The sequence below is a fragment of the Heterodontus francisci genome, chromosome 14 (genome assembly GCF_036365525.1).
Source record: "Heterodontus francisci isolate sHetFra1 chromosome 14, sHetFra1.hap1, whole genome shotgun sequence".
NCBI lineage: Eukaryota > Metazoa > Chordata > Chondrichthyes > Heterodontiformes > Heterodontidae > Heterodontus > Heterodontus francisci.
The window spans coordinates 29,325,842-29,351,661 of NC_090384.1; the positions used below are offsets into that span (position 1 = coordinate 29,325,842).

The following is a 25,820-nucleotide window of genomic DNA, read 5'->3' on the forward strand; positions in this document are numbered from 1 at the left end:
AATTGTATTGTGAAACTAAGATAAAGTTAAGATTATGCAGTGTAAAAGTTCATGTTGCAGCAGATATATGGATGATGCGACATGAACTTTCTACTGTAACTAGCATGGTATATAACGCAGTGAAAGAGGGGTGGGGCAAGATATTTCCAGAACTAAGTCTGTCCAAAGATTATTTTTTGAGGAAATAACACAGCTTACTGACCTTAAATGTCTTATTAATGTGTTATGATTGTCTTGCTGTTCCCAATAACAAGTTACTGTAAACTCTCCAAAGGCATTCTTCATGTGAGGGGCACTATCTACACCATCCATTTAGCAAGTTAAGCATTGCCCATGTGTTCCTTTTAAAAGAACACTCCTACATGAATAGAGCATTTTTAGTATAGCCAGTTATGAACTATTCCACTATTTTCTTTCTTTTACCTGTGGCTTGCTGGAGACGTGTAAAGTTGTATTTCAAAGCCAAAAGATATATCTTTAACTGACATTAGCAGCAGATCTGACAACATCCTTTCCAGTCCTCTATCTATCAGTTATCTAAAAATGCAACATTGGTTGAGTATGCAATAATGCAATCTTTCCAAAACAAGTTATCAAGATATAACTGGGGCTATCAAGATGGCAAAATCAATATGCTCCATGGCAGCCGGCAAGTACGCATATACTTTATCTGCTACAATTCAGACTTTTGCGATGTACTATTTTCTGAGAACTAGTGTTGGAAGATGATAGAATTGGTTAAGTGCAACAAAATGGCGGGGACAATATTTAATACAACTTCTTATTTGAAAGATAATCTTTGTGCTAAAAGTGAAGATTCATTAGATTTGAATGAAAAAGTTTTAGAAAAGCTATCTGGTGAATTAAAAGAATACATTAGCATTGATTAGAAGACAATAACAGTCGAATCCCTCCAGAGTTTGTACACAGTCTAACTCCAATGAACATGCCACTGCAGAAGAAGCAGTTATAATGTTGCACAAAACTTGAATCCTAAACAAGGACTTGGTCATGGAACAAGATTGGTAGTTAGGAAGTTGTTTTCTTCCATGATAAATGCTGAAAATGTAACAGGCTGATTTCAAGGAAATACATTGTTTATTCCTTGAATAATATTGAGCCCATCAGATGTAAACCTGCCTTTTCAATTCAGACTTTCCAATTAGACTTGCATAATCTATGATTATAAACAAGTCACAAGGCCAGACTATTGACAAAATTTGTATTTATATCCCTAGGCCTGTTTTTACAAATGGACAGCTTTATGTAGCTTTTTCCAGAGTGATAAGCTTTGATTCTGTTAAAGTTTATAGTGGAAGAATAGCTAGAAACTGTGTATTTAAAGCAGTACCGTTGCAATAAAGATACTAATTTGACCGCAAATGTTTTGCAGGTCTCTGCTAATTTCAAACATCTGAATGACTGTTCACTGTCCTGCAAATATTTTGATGTGTTGTACGATGTTTTCTTCAAAACTAGTATTTTTTTTAAAAGGAAGGTGTCTTTACAAAAGAGTGTTTAGCTGACGTTCCTTTATTTGGACAAGGGATACCAGCTTTAAAAAACAAACATCACTTTCAAGCACAATTTACAATATGATGCACTGTGGGAAACATTTCTTAGTTTGTTTGCAAACACACACTAATTCCTGAAATCTGGACGGGATCTTTTTACATCAGAGCAAAGCTGCTACTCACTGGAATGGAACAAAAATGGTGAATATTGAATTATGAACACGCTAGAATAATATTTTGTATTTGTGTTTGACATACGCCCCTTATGATGAATACTATAATTTAGTTTGGTTTACATCGTAACCAGGACGCCACTGTTTAAGTAGGGAGAGCTCTAAGTCTTTTTAATGAGTTCCCATTCTGTATCAATGTTGCATTACAGATGATAAATAACTCGCCCCGAAGATTCCTCTAGTGCTGTCAGTTCTTGTGGTGGGGAGGTCAGTGAAGCCGGAACGTTTGTTGCGAGTTAATGTTGTTGCGGGGAAGCAGAGCGGGGTAGGTTTCAGCTCACCCACATATGGAGTCCCGCAGCGGCTTAGGATGGGTTGTTAGAGCCTGCAGCCTGGGGATGGAGTTTGACCACCTTTGACAACGAATCAGGTCAGACCGCGCTCAGGGGAGGGACAGGGAAGTATCTGAGAGTTGGGGAGACCAGCTGTGATCTTAAAAGAATAGAGCCTGTCCGAGCAGCAGCAGCACAGGCCGCAGAACGAGCAGTGAATAAACCCACAGCCTCCTCCATACAAAATGAATAGGTTTCAATTCTCACTGACACGTGTGTATTTAAAACATCAGTGCTCCTCGTTAGTCCTGTTGAATCTGGTTAATAGGGATACCAGTCGAAATATATATTTAATTTCCAGACTTGAATGACTTCCCGTGGTGTTACTTATGGACACAAACAATGTCTTCCTTCTGTAACTATCTGCCTCTCTCTCCCTTCATCTTTCTGTTTCCCCCTATCCCTAGTTTTCCCTTTCTCTCTCCCGACTACTGCCGTCCGTATCTTTTGCTGTAAGTCTCTCCCTCTTCCCGCTTCCTCCTCACCTTCTATCTGCCTTTTGCACACTTTCTGTTTACGTGGCCACCACCCACTCCTTTTCCCCTTACCTTGCCACTGAAACTTGGAGATAGGCCTGAGGGTCCACACCTCCACACCATGCAGAAATCATCTTGTCTTTCTTTATTTTATTTTAGAGATACAGCACTGAAACAGGCCCACCGAGTGTGTGCCGACCATCAACCACCCATTTATACTAATCCCATATTCCTACAACATCCCCACCTGTCCCTATATTCTCCGACCTCTACGAGGGCCAATTTACCAATCAACTGCAAGTCTTTGGTGGTGGGAGGAAACCGGAGCACCTGGCGAAAACCCACGCAGACACAGGGAGAACTTGCAAACTTCACACAGGCAGTACCCAGAATTGAACCCGGGTCGCTGGATCTGTGAAGCTGCGGTGCTAACCACTGCGCCGCCCTCCAATTTCTGAGGGGACAAATCCGTAGGTTTCCTCTTGGGCATCAATGTATACTTGAAACCCATCTTAGAGGTACTGTCACCTCGCCTCACTCTGTATCCACCAGTACTTCACTTGAATGTTATGGAACTCAAAATCAGACTATATATTATATGAATGGTTTAGTTGCTGTTGATGCCCTTAACAGTTTGAGTGAGTGGAGTATTAAAATTTTACATGCACATGATATATTTCTGAAATCCAAGTGGCTACACTAAGGACTAAGTGTGTCAGACTAGTTCTTTTAGAAAATACATTAGAAATTGCCGCCTTCTTTCACTAACAGTTTTTGGTTTCCTTATGTACAGCTGCAATTGTCTGGTATAGTAATATGTATTGTATCTTGCTAACTCCATATAATGTATTCCCTTGAAATGAGTAAGTTTTCAATAACGTTTGCTGTGTGAGGGAGTGGTCTATGCTGTGGACTGTGATATCTTTCAGCCAGGAACAAGGGTCATCCTCCACATAAAAATCCCCATTTAACCCTTACCCATTGCTGTGGTTTAACCAGAGAGGGTTTGATCTGAATGAAACTCTTTTGTTCGAGTGTAGTTTCCTGTGGCAGAGGTTAGGATTGGCTAAATACAATGTCATTGTACCTAGGGCAGGATTCAACCAAGGTTTGTTGGGGGAAATGATAGAGGTAGGATTTGTTCTGTTTTATTTTGCTAATTTTGAATTAACAGGACTTCTCTTTGTAGGTATGTTACCAAAAAATGCCACAAGTAAATGGAGAAAGTGAGGGACTAAGGCTAACTGAAGAGGGCCTTATTCCACCAGATCACAAGCAGCAGCTGTGTAAGTAAAATCCTGTATGTAATTTATTTTTAATTAAAAAGTTATCGATAGAGGTCCAATGCCCAGTTTGTGCTAAGTTAGTTGATCTCTGCTAAGGCAACAGTTGGAACTGCTGCTGTTTGTGCCTCTTGGCTAAGTGCATGGAGGAAAAAATAAGCCCGAGTTTTCACCCCTGCCTGTGATCAAGCAGCCCCTGATGGAATGGCTAATGTGTGTACATTGAGTAGCAGAGAATTATGGGCTCGACTGTGATATCCTCCTGCCAAATACCCTGCCAGCGCTCGACTTCCAGGCTGACTCGTAAGGTATGATATCTTCGGAGAGGCATTCTGGTGCCCATGGCATCAGCACTTCAGAACACGGAAGAACACCTGGAGTGAGATGAACAGCAAGGCCTTGTGTCTCATATACTGAGCACCTCCTCACTAAGAAACCAGCCTGTTTTTCTTATCCCTAGACCTGGGGCAATGAGACTAATTGCAGGATCTCAGTGCCACACTTGCTGAGAATTGTCTTAATTAACAGAGGCCAGGGATTAAAGCTTGGCTCTTCCTGATGCGTGTAACTTAGTGCCAGATCCTATGGTGCACTTACCCACTAAACCATCAGGGGTTGGGCTGAGGTTCATTTTATTTTAACTACCAGTGCAAATGTAATTAGTGGCTGTGGAATCATTACTGTGAAGTGTATTTTTTGTAATTCGTCAACAGATAAACTTGGTAGTGCAGTACATGTCCTGTCAATGTTCTACATTGCAATTATTTTAAACTGAGCTTTGAATTCCTATATTTTTCTTCGGTTGCCATGCACATGAGCCAACCCTTTCCCAGTTAGGCCTACGCCAGCATTAAGATAAATTTAAGTTGCAAATCTGAAATGGAAAACATAAAGTGCTGCAAAGTGTTAACATTTTGAATGTGGGCACTTCAGTGTGTGCCTTAGCTCAGTGGATAGTATTCTTGTTTCTTGAGTTGGTAGGTTGTGGATTCAAGCCCCACCACAGACACTGAAGTATGTAATCCAGACTGACACTCCAATACATTACTGAGGGAGTGCTGCACTGCTGGAGGTGCTGTTCTTTTAGATAAAACATTAAATGAGGCCATGTCTACCCTCTCAGGTGGATGTAAAAGATCCCTTGACACTATTTTGAAGATGAGTGGGTTCCTCTGCCTGGTGTCTTGGTCAATATCTATCCCTTAACCAACATATACTAAAACAGATTATTTGGTCTTTGAAACATTGCTGTTCGAGGGAGCTGGATGTGTGCAAATTGGCTGCTGCATTTCCTACATTACAACAGTGATACTTTACAAGTGTAAAGCCTGATGTTATGATAAGTTAGGATTGGCTAAATACAATATCATTGTATCTAGGGCAGGTAAATGCAAGTTCCTTGTTTCTTCAATTAATGTCGGTGCTGCTCTGAGCTGCATGGTAAGAGGGTCCTAATAATGGCCAAGGGATTGGGACTTTTGTCCTTATCCTTTGCTTGGTTCCTTCCAACATCAATGTGGCAGAAATAAAAACAGAAAATGCTGGAAATGCTCAACAGGTCTGGCAGCATCTGTGGAGAAAGAAACAGAGTTAACGTTTCAGGTAACAACTCTGTTTCTTTCTCCACAGATGCTGCCAGGGGTGCTGAGTATTTCCAGCATTTTCTGTTTCTATTTCAGATTTCCAGCATCCACAGTATTTTGCCTTTGTATCATTGTGGCAGAGATCAGCTGAGGCTCATTTTCCTCACTGCATTCTTGCTGCCCTCTAATCCTATGCCCCATTTGCCTTTAGTTGTCCCCCCCACCCCCCAACTTCCTCATTCAAAATGCCACCTCATTGGTGGAACACAACCTTTTGACCGTAGATTAGTTCCGCTACCATTTAACCTCATCTTTCAGTGGACAGACTTGTTTAAGAATTGAAAGCACTAATTCAATCACGAGGCCCTTGAGGAAGTAAATGCTTTGTGTTTCCCTGTCACAATATACTGCCTTGAGAATTATTCTCAAAGTTCATATCCCCATGAACTTTTTGGGAAGATTTTCTTTGCTTCGCCATTGGTGGCCATACTGTCTGCTGTAGGCCCTAAACTCTGGAATTTTCTGCCTAAACCTCCCCCTCTCCTCCAGAAAGAAAGAATTGCACTTGTATGACACCTTTTCACGACCTCAGGGCATCCTAAAGTGGTTTACAGCCAATGAAGCATGTTTGAAATGTAGGATATGTCCTGTAAGATGCTGCTTAAAACCTACCTTTTTCCCAGGGTGGAAGAGTCAGTTACTAGGGGACATAGGTTTATGGTGCGAGGGGCAAAGTTTAGAGGGGATGTGCGAGGCAAGTTTTTTACTCAGAGGGTGGTGAGTGCCTGGAACTTGCTGCCAGGGGAGGTGGTGGAAGCAGATACGATAGCGACGTTTAAGAGACATCTTGACAAATACATGAATAGGAAGGGAATAGAGGGATATGGGCCCCGGAAGTGCAGAAGGTGATGGTTTAGGCAGGCATCAAGATCGGTGCAGGCTTGGAGGGCCGAATGGCCTGTTCCTGTGCTGTACTGTTCTTTGTTCGTTCTACCTCTTTGATCAAGCTTTTGTCCACTTATCCTGATGTCTCCTTATGTGGCTTGGTGTCAAATTTTGTTAGATAATGCTGCTGTGAAGCACCTTGGGATGTTTTATTACATGAAGATTTCTATATAAATGCAAGTGGTCATTGTTGAAGTATTTTACTCAAACATGTTTACTGAATTTGTTTAAACTTCTAATTTTTAACATATGCTGATGTGCTAAATCATGCACAAAATATGGAGGAAAGAAACATGTGGGACAGTGTGCACCAGCATCAATGTGAGTTGCTTGGTGGGGCTGGAAGAAACAGGAAAATACTTAACAAAACATGGAAAGAAAACAGTTACAGTATGTTATATTTCTGAGACTGTGTCAGTCATTTAAAGAATGGGGGAAAGTCCAAACGATCAATGCTACAACACCAACAACTTGCATTTTTATAGCACCTTTAACATAATAAAATGTCCTAAGGCACTTCACAGAGCACTGAAACTAAAGAAGGTGGTGACCATTGGCAATGCAGCCTTTTCGTTATTTCCACCACATACTTTAAGTAGGCGGTTGGGAGGAAGTGGAGCAGAAGAAGCAGGGGCATCATCCAGCACCAATGTACAGCCTGACATGCTACCAGATAGTAAACAGCTGGAGCTACAAAAAAGGTAACCATCAGATCTGGACTAAAATAAACTCTTCTACATTTGTTCCCTTTGAAACTTTGTGTTGTATGCACTGAATTGTGCCTGAGTGGGTGGGCAACTTTAAACACAGCTTTCATCATTGCTGCTCTTAAGCAGAAAGGGGTATTAAAAAAGACTCAGTGTGCAGCTTCTTAGCAACTAGCCATGTTTGATAACTTGACACCAAGACAGAATCCCAAGTGAAACTCTTTGGCTTTATGCACTGTGTTGCTTCACCTGGCTGGTCTTAAACCTTAAATGTTGTGTAAATTTTACCTTTCATTTTTTTTCTTCAGTCTGTGAGGACTGTCAGGAGTTCTTTGAAAATAGATGTCCAGTGCACGGCCTGCCACCTTTTATAAAAGATACTCCAGTGGAGCTTGGGTTGCCATGCCGAGCCTTCTACACACTCCCCCCTGGTCTGGCAGCAGGACCTTCCCAGACTCAGGAAAACCAGCTGGGCATCTGGTGTGTTTCTAAGGCCCTTCCCAGAGGAGTATTCTTTGGGCCTCTCGAAGGAAAACTGGAATGTGAAGACATAACTGGAATAGCATCTTTGATTTCGAAGGAGGTACAGAGTATGTTAGTAAACTTATATTTTCTAGAAGTCCTCTAATATCTGAAGTCTGCATGATATATGTGGAAAATAGGTGGTAACATTCACCAGTCTGAATTGGCAATGTTTTACACATTTTCTAAACAACTGTTCCAGACTCAAAAACAATGAAGAAAATCACTATAGTCATCAGTGTGATTGAGACCTTGGTGGTTGTCATTCACATAGCAGTTTTACGACTTGTAAAAGTTGTTGCTGCAGGCTCAACGAGAAATTGGCTGCACAAATTCATAGCCACCTCCCCTGCTCCCACCACCACCAGACACACAAATTAGGAGATAGAGAAAATGATGCTCACCTTGGCAGTGATGAAGTGTATCGCTACTGCATCCTAAATATTCCTTTCTAAGTGAATTGTAGGGTTAGCTCCATAACTCCATGCAAGCGAGCAAAATTAGGGTCTGCTGCCAAAGGTGCCTTGATTGGTGCAAGGATGTTCTTGAATATGAATTTCAGATAACAAATGGGTATAGTTGCTGAACAGATGGATTTATAGCATGCATTTGAGGAAGGAACTAGTGGGTTTAATTGTGATCTTTATTAAATCACCTATTTTTATGACTTATCAGACCTGTGAAGTATAAATAACGTTAACATTCCCACAGAAGTGAGGTGCACGCAGTTACAGTACAGTGTAAGTAACAGGCCAGCCAGATCATCTTGTTACCAGTCTACTGTCAACCCTTGTATGATTTAAGTTTAATAAACAGCAATGGTGGGCGGACTACGGAGACACTGTGAATCTGGGTGCCTTTCCTTCTTTTGAAAAGAAAGACGGCCTTATTCCATCTTCTGTGACTAATTGTCTTTGTTACCACAGCTTCTAGAGAATGGTGAAAAAGCAGGATCATCAGAAGCACAGAGGGTCAACCAATCGCTCTCAAACTGGATGAGGTAATGCTATTTTTATGTATAAATGGCACTAACAAAAATTCTCCAAAAATGTGTTTATTAAATTTTGATTTATCCTAAATTCTAATAGGTGTTGCTGGCCCATGTGTTCTCCCACAGCTCCCTTCAATTTGGGAGTGTTGAAATACAGAAATCCTGTATTGGTCAAAGAGGGTCAACACCTGATTTTCTGGTGAAGTCTGTATGCTGGCACCTTGACCTACAGAAGCATAGTGAGTCACTGCTCAAAACATCTGAAGACATCCAATAAAATAATTGTCTCCAATATTAGGGTGCTCTCCTAACAATAGAGGAATTCAAATACCTACTAATATTTTTATCTGCTGAAACCAGGTACATGCTCTTTTACGAATATAATTTGGTATTCACAGTTTTAAAATCATTAGAGGAATTAGAAATGACTAGCTGCAGCACAACAAAGTCAACTGGCCCAGTAAGATAGTAGTGCTGTGATTTTATTAGTGACTAGTCACCGTACCTGCATCGCCGTCTCAGCATCATCAAATAGTCTCAAAAGACTGATGACTCCTCCACAGTTGTTATTGGTGCCAAGGCTCAATCAAGTAGAACAAGTTGGATCTATTCCATTCTCTTTCCTTTCTTAATTCTCCTTCCCTTTGCAAATGTGAGAACAAGTCAATGCTGTAACATTGCTTGCTGAAAAGGGATAAAACACATTTATTTCAAACACTTTATCTTGAGTTAATCCCATTGCCCCACATACACCCTACCCCAAAAGGACTCATCCTCCATGCACAGAGTGCAAGGATACTCCATTTCAGTAAAGATGCAAGGAGCTGAACAGGTGAAAATAATCTGGGGCGGCACAGTGGCGCAGTGGTTAGCACTGCAGCCTCACAGCTCCAGCGACCCGGATTCAATTCTGGGTACTGCCTGTGTGGAGTTTGCAAGTTCTCCCTGTGACCGGGTGGGTTTCCTCCGGGTGCTCCGGTTTCCTCCCACAGCCAAAGACTTGCAGGTTGATAGGTAAACTGGCCATTGTAAATTGCCCCTAGTGTAGGTAGGTGGTAAGAGAATGGTGGGGATGTGGTCGGGAATATGGGATTAATGTAGGATTAGTATAAAATGGGTGGTTGATGGTCGGCAGACTTGGTGGGCCGAAGGGCCTGTTTCAGTGCTGTATCTCTTAAAAAAAACCTGAAAAGGTCAAAATTGGCCTTTACTCACTCCTACCATTTTCTGTCCTTTTCATGACCCATGGCAGATCATCTGTAAATTAGTCATTTTTCTTATAAGATCATTCTAGTATTTTAATATTTTTTAACAAGTCAACTTTAGAAAAGGTCTCTAATAACATTTCCAGCATGACTTTTTTGCATGCAGAAATTTCTGCTGATCTACTCTTTAAAAAAAAAATGTAAATATTGCACCCTAGTCTGATCTCAGAAGTGGGATACACAGGAGCAATTCCAAAATGTGGAATTCCAATAAGTGATTCAAATGTATTGGAGGATGCTGGAGAATTATTACAGGCTGAATCTAATTTGGGAGGTTCAGGTAGCATCAAAAATTGTGAAAGCAAAACTCTAATGAATTACAACTGTCCTATGGACTTCATTCCTGTGTGCAATATATACACATATAAATCACACACAATAATACATTTGTAGGAAAGTTCCATTTCACTTGTGATATTTTGGTGTAAAAGACCTCATTTTTTTTTCTCCTCAGTGCAATTCCTTCCTTTCCCCTCACCCCCCTAGCTCACATACTGAGAAGATGCCTCAGTGCCTCCACTTTGTTTTGCATCAGTGCCAGGAGTGCAGTGTGGGCATTTTAAATCGATTATAATACATTTCTAACATAGTTCAATAAACTGAGCTTTGAGTTGGTCAAGTGGACAGCTGTTACAAAAAGTGTCTGCAGAATCTCCCAGCCTCAGCTACAGTTGTGTAATAAAACATTTGAGTCTTTTTTTTTTATCTAGATATGCAAACAAGGCAAAAACAAAAGAGGAAAGCAATGCAGTCATTTTCCAGTTTTATGGAAAGATCTACTACAGGGTCTGTAAAACTATAGAACTGGGCCAAGAACTCCTCTTATGGCCAGAGGAGAATCAAGTTCAAGTAATACAGGAAATAAACAATGCACACAAGGACACTGAGACAGTCGAAGTTCGCACAGGTAAATGTGGTATGCAGTCTGCTTCCATACGTTCATGTAGATGCCATGCAGTTTATGTTTCCATAATTCTGGGTAGATGGAGTGCAGGTTCTGCTTCTAAAGCTCCACGTAGATAATTGGTGCCACTATCTTCTAGAGCTCTATTTAGTTGAACTATGGTTAGTAATGCTGTTCACTGGGAGTGGTAATGCAGAGACTAGACCCTGTTGACTGCAACCCCTCTACACTGAGCTATGGACATAGTGTCTGGTTCATTCACTCCCGGTACATAGGGCACAATTTCTGTTTTCACTAATTCTAATGGTTAGGTTGCAATCTGCACCATTCCCAGTAGATAGAATACATTCTCCGTTTCTACCACTCCCAGTAAATAGGGAGCAGTCTCTTGTCCCACCATTCTTGCATAATAGGGCACAGATTGTGGTCCAAACACTTCTAGTAAGTAAGCCACAGTCTCTGGTTCTGCCATTCTTGAATTAAATAATGAGGGAATAAATTTGTGTTTTATTCCATTGAGTTTAAAAGTTTGAAGGGTGATCTAGTGGAGCTGTTTAAAATGATAAAGGGATTTCATTGGGTTGACACAGAGAAACCATTTCCTCTAGCAGGGAATCCAGAACAAGTGGACATAATCTTAAAATTAGAGCCAGGCTATTCAGAATTGAAATCAGGAGTCACTTTTCATACAAAGGGTAGTAGAAATCTAGAACTCTGTCTCCAGAAGGCTGTAGATGCTGGGTCAGTTTTAACTTTCAAGACTGAGATTGATAGATTTTTGATGGTTAAATGGAATTAGGGCATATGGATCAAAGATGAGTAAATGAAGCTGAGGTACAGATCAGCCGTGATCTAACTGAATGACTGGATACGCTTGAGGGGCTGAATGGCCTCTTTCTATGTTCCACCCTTAGGACATAAGAAATAGGAGCAGGAGTAGGCCATTTGGCCCCTCAAGCCTGCCCTGCCATTCAATAAGAACATGGCTGATCTGCCCCAGACCTCAACTCCTCTTTCGTGCCAGCTCCTCATAGCCCTCAACTCCCCAATATTTCAAAAATCTATCTACCGCCTCTTTAAATACTTTCAGGGATCTAGCCTCCACAACTCTCTGGGGTAGAGAATTCCAGACATTCACTACCCTCTGAGAGAAGAAATTCCTTCGCATCTCAGTTTTAAATGATTGTCCCCTTATTCTGTAACTGTGTTCCTAGTTCGAGATTCCCCCACTAGCGGAAACATCTTCTCAACATCTACCCTGTCAAGCCCCCTCAGAATCTTGTACGTTTCAATAAGATCACCCCTCATTCTTCTAAACTCTAATGTATAAAGGCCTAACCTGTTCAGCCGTTCTTGATAAGTCAACCTCTTCATCCCAGGAATCAGCCTAGTGAATCTCTTTTGAACTGCCTCCAATGCCAGTATATCCTTTCTTAAATACAGGGACCAAAACTATACACAGTACTCCAGGTGCGGCCTTACCAACACCCTGTACAGTTGTAACAAGACTTCCCTATTTTTAAACTCTAACCCCCTAACAAAGGCCAAAATTCCATTTGCCTTCTTAATTACTTGCTGCATCTGCATGCTAACATTTTTTGTTTCATGCACAAGAACACCCAGATCCCTCTGTGCTGCACTTTTTTGGAGTCTCTCTCCATTTAAATAATAGTCTGCTTTTTGATTCTTGCACCAAAGTACATGACCTCACGCTTTCCTACATTAAACTCCATCTGCCAAGTTTCTGCCCACTTACTCAACCTATCTATATCCCCTTGCAGATTTCTTATGTTCTCATCACAGCATGCCCTCCCACCGATTTTTGTATCATCAGCAAATTTGGATATATTCCACTCTGCCCCCTCCTCCAAGTCATTAATATAGATAGTAAATAATTGAGGCCCTAGGACTGATCCTTGTGGCCCGCCACTAGTTACGTCTTTCCAACCTGAAAAAGATCCATTATTGCTGACTCTCTGTCTTCTGTGAGTTAACCAATCCTCAATCCATGCTAATACATTACCCCACAATACCGTGAGCTCCTACCTTGTGCAATAATCTTTTATGTGGCACCATATTGAATGCCTTCTGGAAATCCAAATACACTACATCTACCGGTTCCCCTTTATCAACTCTGCTTGTTATATCCTCAAAGAACTCTAGCAAATTTGTCAAACATGATTTCCCTTTCACAAAACCATGTTGACTCTGTTTGATTGAGTTAAGCTTTTCTAAATGTCCTGCTATTTCTTCCTTAATAATGGACTCTAGCATTTTCCCAACGACCGATGTTAGGCTGACTGGCCTATAGTTTCCTGCTTTTTGTCTCCCTCCCTTCTTGAACAGGGGCGTCACATTAGCGGTTTTCCAATCCACTGGGACCCTCTCAAAATACAGGAGTTCTGGAATATTTCGACCAATGCCTCCACTATCTCTGCAGCCACTTCCTTTAAAACCCTTGGATGCAGGCCATCAGGTCCTGGCGACTTGTCTGCCTTTACTCCTATTAGTTTGTCGAACAACTTTGTCCCTCGCAATAGAGACTGTTACAAGATCTTTCCTCCCATTAGCTCCTTGCTTATCTGATATCTGTGGGATGTTTATAGTGTTCTCCACCGTGAAGACCGATGCAAAATATTGGTTTAAATTATCTGCCATTTCCCTGTTCCCCGTTATCAATTCTCCAGTCGCATCTTCCAAGGGTCCCATGCTCACTTTAGCTACTCTCTTTTTATATACCTGTAGAAGCTCTTGCTGTTTTGTTTTTATATTTCTTGCTAATTTACTTTCATAATCAATTTTCTCCCTCTTTATTAGCTTTTTAGTCATCTGCTGGTTCCTAAAAAAAAAAAAAAATTTCCAATCCTCTGGCTTACCACTAGTTTTCGCTGCTTTGTATGCCTTAGTTTTTGATTGGATACTCTCCTTGACTGCCTTTGTTAACCATGGGGGTGGTTCATCCTTCTCATCAAGTCCTTCTTTTTGACCGGGATAAATTTTTGCTGCGCATTATGAAATATCTGCTTAAATGTCTGCCACTGCTCATCCACTGACCTTCCCCTTAGTCTGTTTTCCCAGCCCACTTTAGACAACTCTTTCTTCATACCTCTGTAATTGCCCTTGTTTAAGTTGAAGACACTGGTTTGAGACCCGAGTTGCTCACCCTCAAACTGAATTTGAAATTCTACCATGTTGTGATCGCTACCTGCTAGAGGATCCTTAACTACGATATCTCTTATTAATCCTACCTCATTACACATTACTAGATCTAAAATAGCCTGTTCCCTTGTAAGTTCTGCAACGTATTGCTTTAAGTAACAATCCCTGATGCACTCTACAAATTCGTCTTCTATGTTATCTCTGCCAATCTGATTTTTCCAGTCAATATGCAGGTTAAAATCACCCATGACAATTGTAGTGCCCTGCTTACACTCCTCCATTATTTCCAAATTTATGCTTTGTCCTACAGTGAGGCAACTCTTCGGGGGCCTATAAACGACTCCCACCCGTGACTTCTTCCCCTTGCTATTCCTTATTTCAACCCAAACTGATTCCACATCACGATCTATTGCACCTATATCACTACTCACCACTGCACTGATCCCTTCCTTTATTAACAAAGTTACTCCACCTCCTTGGAAGAATGGCAGAGTCTCTGTCTCAGTTATTCCTTGTAGGTATGACATGATCTCTGGTACCACCACTCCCACTGGATGCGGTGCTCAGTATCCACTTTTAGAATTCACTTTTCCACTGTGTAGAATTGTGAATGGAGATGATGGATTGCGGTCAATTGATATTCAAGAAGTTGGGGAGGCAGGGGTGTAGTGGTAATGTCACTGGACTAGTAATCCAGAGTGCAGGCTAATGCTCTGGGGACATGGGTTTGAATCCCACCACGGCAGATGGTGAAATCTGAATTCAGTTAATAAACCTGGAATTAAAAAGCAAGTCTAATGGTGACCATGAAACTTTTGTCGATTGTCGTCAAAACCCATCTGGTTCACTAATATCCTTTAGGGACGGAAATCTGCCATCCTCACCTGGTCTGACCAACGTGACTCCAGACCCACAGCAATGTGATTGACTCTTAAATGCCCTCCGAAATGGCCTAGCAAGCCACTCAGTTCAAGGGCAATTAGGGATGGGCAGTAAATGCTGGCTTAACCAGCGACCCCCACATCCCACAAATGAATAAAAAAAAGTTCCCTCAGGGGAGCTTGTATAACATATATTTGTTTCCAAGGTGTGTCTGAACAGCAGTTTAACAAAAGATTGTCGTTAAGAACAAGTTAACAGTAAGCAGCTGATCTCTGTATCAATACTCTAGAGTGTACTTCCCTTTTAAATACAATGTTTAGATCATAATTTCAATCCAATAGATTTACTGTGGAGGAGGTTTGGTACTGTATATTTCTTTACTTGAGTTAGCTAGTTGATCACCTGTTGTTACATAGCAACAGAGAAGTTTCTATATTGAATGCTCTGACCTCTTGTTAACAGATGTGCTAGATGAAGAGCCCATGGATAGTCCACCAGCGTGTGCTGTTGACGTGCCAACTGAGCCTCCTCCGCCTGTACCACTGTGCACCAAGCCAACTGTAGCTGTAAAAGAACAAGTGTATAACAACATAGTGAAAAAAGATCAGCCTGTTAAAAGGTCACAGCGTCTTCAGCTTAAACGTGAAACTCAGAATAAGTTGTCAGAGAAGACAGCAAGCCGAGTTGCCTTGGGACGTCAACCAAAATTAAACAGGTCCAGTAACATTGAGAAAGTGCTGCTCCCAGCCCCCTTCTGCAAACAAGGTGATGCTAAGAAACTACATGACTCTGGTATTGACAAATTGGCACAAGATGCTAGTGCAATTGAGGCCAAAAGGCTGAAGAAAAATAATCAGTCTGGACTTGGTGAGAGGACCTTGAGGTCATCATTGTGCAGCAAGCGCCTTGGAACTTCTGCAGGTGGGAGAGCTCGAATGATGCACACTGGGCTCAATTCACAAACAGTGAACCAGCAGGTACCACAGGAGGAAGCCCCAAAACAGAACATGAGGAAGAAAATAATGCTGAGAGACAAGGAAAAGCCTAAAGAAGCAAAAGAGAAATGCTGCGTTCAAAATACAGAAGTAAAGTCTCCAGATGATCACAGAACAAAACAGAAATCGGGTGGCGATTTGCCCACACCACACACAAAGGGGGAGGGACAAAAATCTGCAGAAAACGGACAGCACATTCGAGCTATGGACAAACCCACACCTAAAACCAAATTGGGGGAAGGTACAAAGTTTTGTCGGCGTGACAGTTCCCAGATCGACCCCAGTGAGAGGAGGTACAGGTGTGATGACTGTGGAAAAGGTTTCATCCAGATGTGCCACCTGAAGAAGCATCGGTTCACTCACACTGGGCATAAACCATATCTGTGCAACGAGTGTGGGAAGAGCTACAGCTCTGAGGAGAGTTTTAAAGGTACTAGAAAGGGACTACCCAAAATTATCATGATCATTTTCACACCAGAGAGAGAGCTGATGATCAGTGGACATTTATGTATATTATTCTGTGTCTGATCTTTTATTATTACGGTAGACCAGTGGACTTTAGGGAGGAAAAGCAAGAGAATGCTTCTAGTTTTGTGTAAAAGAGACCATTATCCACTGATGCTGACTTGAGCAATTTTTTAAATTCTTCCCCACCCCCTTCACAGGCCTCCTGTTATAATGCTTCCCGTGTCAGTTGGGAGGGCTTGGCAGACTGACATACAGATCTCTCCAAGGGTGATGTTTCATAAGCAGCCAGTTGGGTTTGCTGGAAGAGGCCCTAGCTGTCCTCTTGCATCATTGGCAGTCCAAATCTGGACAAGCTAGATAGCTGCTGAAGGTAGCTGATGGAGGATCAGCTGATAAGTCCTGCATCCTTCGGTGCTAAGTACCTGCTCTTTATCACCATATCTGTTTAAATGTGAGAAAGAAAGAGAGATGGAACTTGAGGTCCTTCGTGACCTCAGGACTTTATAGGTTTAGAATTGTAGTCACAATTGTAGTATAATGCAAGAAACAAGGCAGCCGATAGCACACATCAAGATCCCATGAACAGCAATGAAATAATGATCAGATAATCTGTTTTAGCTCTTCAAACATTGCCTTGGCATCTTCTATATCCACCTGAGAAGGCAAGTGGTGCTTTGGTTTAACATTTCACCTGAAAGATGACATTTCCTACTGCAACTTTGTCTCAGTACTGCTCTTAAATGGCAAACTGCATTTTGTGTTCAAGTCTTTACAGTGGGACTTGAAACCACAACCTTCTAACCTTGGTGGAGTGCTACCACTCAGCCATGGCTAACACCCTGAGGGCCTTTTGTTGTTGGCAGTTTTCATAAATTAATCCCAAAATGAAAGTGCAACTGTATTTTTTTTATTCTTTCACGGGATGTGGGCGTCACTGGCAAGGCCAGCATTTATTGCTCATCCCCAATTGCCCTTGAGAAGGCGGTGGGCTGCCTTCTTGAACTGCTGCAGTCCATGTGGTGTAGGTACATCTACAGTGCTGTTAGGAAGGGAGTTCCAGGATTCTGACCCAGCGACAGTGAAGGAGCAGCAATATAGTTCCAAGTCAGGATGGTGTGTGGAGGGGAACTTGAAGTTGGTGTTCCCATGCATCTGCTGCCCTTGTCCTTTTAGGTAGTTGAGGTCACGGATTTGGAAGGTATTGTCAAAGGAGCCTTGGTGAGTTGCTGCAGTGCATCTTGTAGATGGTACACACTACTGTTACTGTGTGTCAGTGGTGAAGGGAGTGAATGTTGAAGGTTGTGATTGGGGTGCCAATCAAGTAGGCTGCTTTGTCCTGGATGGTGTCAAGTTTCTTGAGTGTTGTTGGAGCTGCACTCATCCAGGCAAGTGGAGAGTATTCTGTCATACTGCTGACTTGTAAGTGGTGGACAGGCTTTGGGGAGTCAGGAGGTGAGTTACCATAGAATTCCTAGCCTCTGGCCTGCTCTTGTAGCCACATATTTATATGACTGGCCCAGTTCAATTTCTGGTCAATGGCAACACCCAGGATGTTGATAGTGGGGGATTCAGCGATGGTAATGCCATTGATTGTCAAGGGGAGGTGGTTGGATTCTCTCTTGTTGGAGATGGTCATTGCCTGGCAGTTGAGTGGTCCGAATGTAACTTGCCACTTATCAGCCCAAGCCTGAATGTTTTCCACGTTTTGCTGCATATGGACATGGACTGCTTCAGTATCTGAGGAGTCGCGAATGCTACTTACTGAACATGGTGCAATCATCAGCGAACATCCTCACTTCTGATCTTATGATGGCGGGATGGTCATTGAAGCAGCTGAAGATGGTTGGGCCTAGGACACTACCCTGAGGAACTCCTGCAGTGATGTCCTGGGACTGAGTTGATTGACCTCTACAGCCATAACCATCTTCCTTTGTGCTAGGTATGACTCCAGCCAGTGGAGAGTTTTTCTTCCCAATTCCTGTTGACTCCAGTTTTGCTTGGGCTCTTTGCCACACTCGGTCAAATGCTGCCTTGATGTCAAGGGCAGTCACTCTCAGCTCACCTCTTGAGTTCAGATCTTTGTCCAAGTTTGGACCCAGTCAGTAATGAGGTCAGGAGCTGAGTGGCCCTGGCAGAACCCAAACTGAATGTCACTGAGCAGGTTATTGCTCAGTAAATGCCACTTGATAGCACTGTTGATGACACATTCCATCACTTTGCTGATGATTGAGAGTAGACTGATGGGGTGGTAATTGGCTGGGTTGGATTTGTCCTGCTTTTTGTGTACATAACATGCCTAGGCAATTTTCCACATTGTCAGGTAGTTGCCAGTGTTGTAGCTGTACTGGACCAGCTTGGCTAGAGGCACAGCCAGTTCTGGAGCACAAGTCTTCAGTACTATTGCGGGAATGTCGTCAGGACCCATAGCCTTTGCAGTATCCAGTGCTTTCAGCTGTTTCTTGATATCACGTAGAGTAAATCAAATTGTTTGAAGACTGCATCTGTGATGCTGGGAACCTCAGGAGGAGGCCAAGATGGATCATCCACTCGGCACTTCTGGCTGAAGCTGGTTGTAAATGCTTCAGACTTATCTTTTGCACTGATGTGCTGGGTCCCCCATCATTGAGGATGGGGATATTTGTGGAGCCTTCTCCTTCTGTTAGTTGTTTAATTGTCCACCACTATTCATCACTGGATGTGGCAGGACTGCAGAGCTTGGATCTGATCTGTTGGTTGTGTGATTGCTTAGCTCTGTCTATTGCATGCTTCTTCTGCTGTTTGGTGTGCATGTAGTCCTGTGTTGTAGCTTCACCAGGTTGACAGCTCATTTTTAGGTATACCTGGTGTTGCTCCTGTCATGCTCTCCTGCACTCTTCATTGAACCAGGGTTGATCCCCCAGCTTTTTGACAGTGTGTGAGATATGCTGGGCCATGAGGTTACAGATTGTGGTTGAATACAATTCTGCTGCTGCTGATGGCCCACAGCGCCTCATGGATGCCCAGTTTTGCATTGCTAGATCTGTTTGAAGTCTATCCCATTTAGCACAGTGGTAGTGTCCCACAACACAGTGGAGGGTATCCTCAAAGTGAAGACGGGACTTAATCTCCACAAGGACTGTGTGGTGGTCACTCCTCCGAATACTGTCATAGACAAATGTATCTGCGACAGGTAAATTGGTGAGGATGAGGTCAAGTAGGTTTTTTCCTCCTTTGGCTGCCTCACCATCTGCCACAGACCCAGTCTAGCAGCTATGTCCTTTAGGGCTTGGTCAGTCGTGGTGCTACCGAGCCACTCTTGATGATGGACATTAAAGTCCTCCACGCAGAGTATAGTCTGTGCCGTTGCCACCCCCAGTGCTTCCTCTAAGTGGTGTTCGACATGGAGGAGTACTGATTCATCAAAAGAAGGGCGGTAGGTGCTAATCAGCATGAGGTTTCCTTGCCCGTATTTGCACTGATGCCATGAGACTTCTTGGTGTCCAGAGTCAATGTTGAGGACTCCCAAGGCAACTCCCCCATGACTATACAGCACTGTGCCACCGCCTCTGGTGGGTCTGTCCTGTCAGTGAGACAGGACATACCCAGGAATAGTGATAATGGTGTCTGGGACATTGTAAGGTATAATTCCGTGAGTATGATTATGTTGGGCTGTTGCTTGACTAGTCTGTGGGATAGCTCTCCCAATTTTGACACAAGTCCCCAGATGTTAGTAGGGAGGACATTGCAGGGTCGACAGGACTGGGTGTGCCGTTATCGTTTCTGGTGCCTAGGTTGATGACGAGTGGTCCGTCCGGTTCATTCCTTTTAGACTTTTCTCTAGTGATTTGGTACAACTGTGTACGTGTAGTCTCACTATAATCTCTCTGTTATAACTATCTTAGTTATTAAGTCCTTACACCTTTTAGCTGCTGATATTTCATGTTAAATTGTATATGTTTCATAATAGGACAATCACTGCATTGTGTGCCACATGAAATCCTTATCTCCCATGGACGGCTTGAGGGAAAAACTTAGCATTTTCACTAACAATTAAAGCCGCACATTTAGTATTCTGTGCAAAAAGATAAACTGTAAAGATTCTGGCAGACATCTGGGTTAGCACTCTGTCCTTGTATCTCTCCTTTCTAATATCTATAACAAAAACTTGTACATTGCCTTTAATGCTCTGGGCACTTTCTGTGGGAGCCGGGTGGGGAAGAACCTATAAGGGTTGTAAGCAAAATAAGTTTAGCAGTCTCAACACCATTACATAGTATTTGTGAATCAATTGTTTGTGCCCTGAGAGTGGTAATTAGTTGCAAAGATGGCTGATATGGCAAATGAAATTGTCACTAGGATGTGCTGCTCTGAGCTTGGGATGAGGTCTGTTGGGGCAAAGGAGTGTGAGGGCTATATTCTTGAGTACTTGATGCTATCTTTGGTTGAACAAAGTGGAACAGCAATCCCTTTCCCAGGTTTTCTCTTTGGTCATAAATTGAGATGGCCATCAAACTTTTTATGTCTTTTCGTTGTTAGCTAAGTATCCTAACAAGGTAATAAAAGCAAAATACTGCAGATGCTGGAAATCTGAAATAAAAACAAGAAATGCGGGAAATACTCAGGTCTGGCAGCATCTGTGGAGAGAGAAGCAGAGTTAATGTTTCAGGTCAGTGATCCTTCATCAGAACAAGGTGGCTGTTTCAGTGTGAAGTGATATTTGATCAGCTTTCCCTATTTTGTCTTCATATTTTACTTCTTCCTTTATCTCCACTGCCATCCCCATCATTCTGCAGCTGAGAGGAAATGTGGACTGATCTGAGCCATGGCTTCTGTCAATGCCACCATGAGTTCAGGCCAAGAGTGGAAAGGTTGAGATTTTCTCTCTTTGGTGTCCAGACGAAAGGCCTGCTACCCGACCCAAATCTGATGGGACCCGACGATATGTGTCTGGTTCGGGTCGGGTCGCTCTTCCGGGTCCGGCTTTCGGGCTCGGGTCGGGCCGGGTCCGGGTTGGGGACACAGTACTATGTCAAAGTTTGAAAAGCCTATCTGAGCTGGGAGGCTGGGACGTCAGAGGGAAACGTGCATCCAGACTCCACAGACTCTGAGTCTGCACAGTGAGCGTCTCTATGACGTCATCGTGCTCATGCTGCAGCTACCTTCCATTCCATCCAAAAGTGTATGTACAGTGAGTGCACTATGGCCGGGTTGGGGTCGGGCCGGGCGTGGGGAAAAAAATGGAAGGACTCTGGCTGGGTTGGGCTCGGGTCTGATGTGGTTCTGTCGGGTTCAGGTGGGGTTTTCTTTTCAGACCTGAGGAGGCCTTTAGTCCAGACCCCAACCTTCAGCTTCCTCTACTTGGTTGGCCTGAAATTGTAAATGCTTCTATGATTGCCATTGTATTTACTTATGTATTTGGCTGGATTTTGAAAAGTGGTGTCAGAAATGGTGGTTTTGGTGACATTTACATGTTAAGATCTGGGCAGTGGATCCACACACGATATACCAACAAACTGCGCTATGGACTCAAGCCTGCATCCATGATTTACCTCACTGTTAGTTCCTCTAACTTTATAGTCCTAGTGTCCAATTGAAGATTGGCTGGCCATCTGTTAGCCCTGTCTGCTAGGAAATTGTTAACTTGCACATTTTGATTTGATCAACTATGTGTCTGATTTGTGCAGAAGTCTTTCCAAACCTCACAAATCTATGCAGATAGGTTTCTGTTTGCTTGATATACAGTGCAAACTCTCTTCCCGTAGACATATTCCACTTAACTAAATCCAGAGAGCTTAGGTGCAGGTTGGTAATGCCGGGGCTTAGGGAACACAACTATGGGTAGGGACGCTGCTGGAGTTTAACCTATGAAAACTATGCAGCCCACCAGAACAGACCGCTGGTAAGCTTCCTGCTGCTCATTTTGCTAGAAACACCCTACTCCTCTGGTGTTCACTGGAGGGTTATCTGGAAACACGTGGATAGAATTCGAGCTTCCTTTCACAAGTCTGACCCATTAACAGTAGCTGGAGCATTGTTCACCTACCTGACTCGGGTGTGAGATTATTGTGTATGTCACAGACTTGGTTCTGAACTTGCTCACTAGGAATGCCATTTTGGAGACATCTGAACCAAAAGAAGCCCCCAATTATTTTCCTTCTCCTGCCTCGAGAAAGGATAGCCACTCATTGTTCATTAGCTAAGTAACTGTGCGCTCATTAGGCAAATAGCAGGTTCCAGGAGTTTCTCACAGGTGACGTGGTGAGCAGCACAACTTAGTGAAATGTATGAGTGCATTGGCAACGTTGCTGTGACAATGGCATGAACACATACCATGCCCCATAGAAGATTGATTCCGCCACTGTGGAGCTTCATTTCCTCTCCTTGGTTGATTCAGATAGGCACTGAACCCTGACCATATGAGTACATGTTCTAATACCAGGCCTCCCAAGTAACATTGCCCAGCAGTCATTATTCTGAGTCTGAGCTTCATCAACAGCTGTATGACTGATACCTGCTTTCAGCGTGGTGCAGGAGCAGCTTGCTTCTTGCCAGCCACCACAGTGATCTAGATGGCAAGTCCAGTATATACCAGGCTCGCTCATCATGAACTGTTTAACCCAGGTTCTCATACGCAACTTTGGTAACATATAGAGAGTTAAGGATGTGAGTTCATGGTCTCCATGCACCTTCCAACATGCTGCAGCACTATACTGCCCCACAGAAGATTATTATTAATGGAAAATTGAGGGCTAAAATGGACAGAAAGCATGCTTGTTTTTCTAAGGTAAGAGATCCATTCACTCAAGAGTCATGGCCAAGAACTAACTGACTGGCATGCATTGTTTGCTGTGTTATTCTACACAGAATGTTTGCTGTTTTAAAGTCTTCTAACAGTATGTTTTTATAGCCCACCAGATGCTGCATAGAGGCGAGCGGCCATTCAAATGTCAGCAGTGTGACAAGGCCTATGCATTGAAGCGGGATCTCCGAGAGCATGAGCGGGTGCATTCAGGGGAACGCCCATTTGTATGCAATGAGTGTGGAAAGGCATTTGCCAGGCCACCATCCCTCCGAATTCACAAGAAACTCCACCGTCTCAAGGCCATGAACCTTGGCAATCCACGGGCCTGCCGCTGCAGTGTGTGTGACAAGGAGCTGGCTAACCCGGGCTCGCTGAAGAACCACATGAGGCTTCACACAGGCGAAAAGCCATTCACTTGCACGTACTGTGGCAAAGCCTTCAGGCAGATTGGCAATCTCCGGGGCCACCAACGAATCCACACCGGGGAGAAACCGTATAAATGCGAGGACTGCGGAGAGTTCTTCTCCCAGTTGCCTGAATTACGGAGGCACCGGATTTCACACACTGGGGAGGTCTACCTCTGTACAATATGTGGGAAAACGTTGAGGGATCCACACACTTTCAGAGCTCATGAACGCCTGCACACAGGAGAGAGACCCTTTAAATGTGATCAGTGTGGGAAGGCATATACCCTTGCTACCAAGCTTCGCAGGCACCAGAGAATCCACTTGACTGAAAAGCCGTTTAAATGTGATATATGTGGCAAGGGGTACACAATGACCCAAAGCTTAAAGAGACACAGGGCATCCCACAAGAAAAGTGAAGTGCGGAGCTTAGGGGAGGTGGCAGAAGCCATCGCTTCTCTGGAAAAAGAAAGCTCTGAGAGCAAAACTCTTTCTTTGACGCCAAAGCGAGTTAGGAAAGTCGGCTTAAACACTGTCAGCCAAGAGAGTGGTGACTCAGGTGGAAACGAAAGTGTAGTTTTAAACCTATATGTGCACACCATTGAAATGGTGGAAATCCCTAGCGCAGAACACAAGGAGAATGTGCCTCTAAGTGCTGATGGCCGGAGCTCAGGTGAACCCAGCGTTACATTCCAGCAGATGGAACATAATGTAATGCTGGAGACTGAAGGAATGGTTGGAGACCCCTCGCAAGACATGGTTGCTCAGGCCCTGGCTGGAAATCAGCAACCTCTCAATGAAGATATTATAGAAATAATTATTCCGGACACTGAGAATTATAGAGAACGAGTTACGGCCAGAAATTGTGTTGTTGTAGAGCAGGAGAAATTGGCCAACAATGCTGTTGTTATTGAGGAGGATATTGGGTTTAATACTGTTGCTGAGATTGTAGAGATATCAACTGGCAGTTGAACTTCAATAATGGCATCTTTATTAACGTGTCTGACTTTGTATTAAAATGTGTTTCTTGCATTTGGGAATCTGATATATCACATTTTTAGATCTTGCCCACAGTAACAGACCTTTCTGCAGTGTGACTGGTTTGCCTTACCAGAATTACCCATTTCTAGATAGATATGACCGTGTAGACTCTGGAAGTCACATCTTTGTGCTCAACTCTCTCAAATTTTTTTGCAGGTGCAATTTCGTAAGTCGTGATTCTGTTTTTATTTACAATGGATTTATTTATAATCCAGTTCCATAGTTAAGGGTTGTGCTTGATAATGAGCATGTATGAGAACATAGATTGGGAGTGTTGCCAGAGATGGTTGCCAAACTCACTAGAGTGCTAGCAGGTTTCCTGGGGTATCAATACGAAACAGATGCTAAGTGTTAACAGCTGTAAGGGCAAAAGCAGTTGGACCAGCCACCTCTTGACAAATCTGCAAAGATTTCAATGTTGCAATCCAATCACAAATAGCTAGATATTAAATAAATAGTGGTTATTTCTTGGTCGTGACCTGTAAATCATCAATCTAAGCTTGTAGCAAACACATCACAATTGTTAACCCTTCAATGTGAAAATCATTGTCATTTGCAAGGAATGCATTGGTCGTCTGTCTCTTTCATAACACTGGGGGGCGGAAAATCTCCAAAATGCAGTTTTGTTGAACTGAGCTGCTGAAATGATTTTAGAGCCATAGAAAAATTACGGCACAGAAGGAGGCCATTTAGCCAGTCGCATCTGTGCCGGCTGAGAAAAAAAACTAGCCACCCAATCTAATCCCTGTGTGGAGTTTGCAAGTTCTCCCTGTGTCTGCGTGGGTTTCCTCCGGGTGCTCCGGTTTCCTCCCACATGCCTAAAGACTTGCAGGTTGATAGGTAAATTGGCCATTAGCAATTGCCCCTAGTATAGGTAGGTGGTAGGGAAATATAGGGACAGGTGGGGATGTGGTAGGAATATGGAATTAGTGTAGGATTAGTATAAATGGGTGGTTGATGGTCGGCATAGACCCGGTGGGCCGAAGGGCCTGTTTCAGTGCTGTATCTCTAAACTAAACTAAAACACTTTCCAGCGCCTGGTCCATAGCCTTGCAGGTTACAGCACTTCAGTTGCATGTCCAGAATCCTTTTAAAAGAATTCCAGTGCATTCCAGACACCCACCACCCTCTGGTGAAAAAGTTTTTCCTCATGCGCCCTCTAATCCTTCTACCAATCACCTTAAATCTGTGCCCCCTGGTAAGTGACCTCTAGGGGAAACAGGTCCTTCCTGTCTACTATATCTAGGCCTCATAATTTTGTACACCTCAATTTAAGTCACCCCTGAGCCTCCTCTGTTCTAAGGAAAACAGCCCCAGCCTATACAATCTCTCCTC

The 25,820-nt window shown here is 43.1% G+C and overlaps 1 protein-coding gene across 1 annotated transcript; it reads left to right on the plus strand.

Moving 5' to 3' along the window:
- The first annotated feature begins 2,020 nt into the window (after nt 1-2,020).
- znf408 (zinc finger protein 408) lies at nt 2,021-25,458 on the plus strand. Its single transcript, XM_068046823.1, has 7 exons — nt 2,021-2,117; nt 3,745-3,841; nt 7,382-7,656; nt 8,522-8,595; nt 10,562-10,758; nt 15,259-16,221; nt 23,146-25,458. The coding sequence occupies exons 2-7, from the start codon at nt 3,760-3,762 to the stop codon at nt 24,414-24,416; spliced, it is 2,862 nt and encodes a 953-aa protein (XP_067902924.1). The 5' UTR covers nt 2,021-2,117; nt 3,745-3,759; the 3' UTR covers nt 24,417-25,458.
- The last annotated feature ends 362 nt before the right edge of the window (nt 25,459-25,820 follow it).

What these genes read in the sequence shown, in the direction of transcription:
- znf408 (XM_068046823.1), top strand. Translation starts at nt 3,760, where the DNA reads ATGCCACAAGTAAATGGAGAAAGTGAGGGACTAAGGCTAACTGAAGAG. An exon ending in TCGCTCTCAAACTGGATGAG is followed by an intron (nt 8,596 to 10,561) that starts GTAATGCTATTT and finishes TTTTTTATCTAG; the next exon opens with ATATGCAAACAAGGCAAAAA. An exon ending in CTCTGAGGAGAGTTTTAAAG is followed by an intron (nt 16,222 to 23,145) that starts GTACTAGAAAGG and finishes ATGTTTTTATAG; the next exon opens with CCCACCAGATGCTGCATAGA.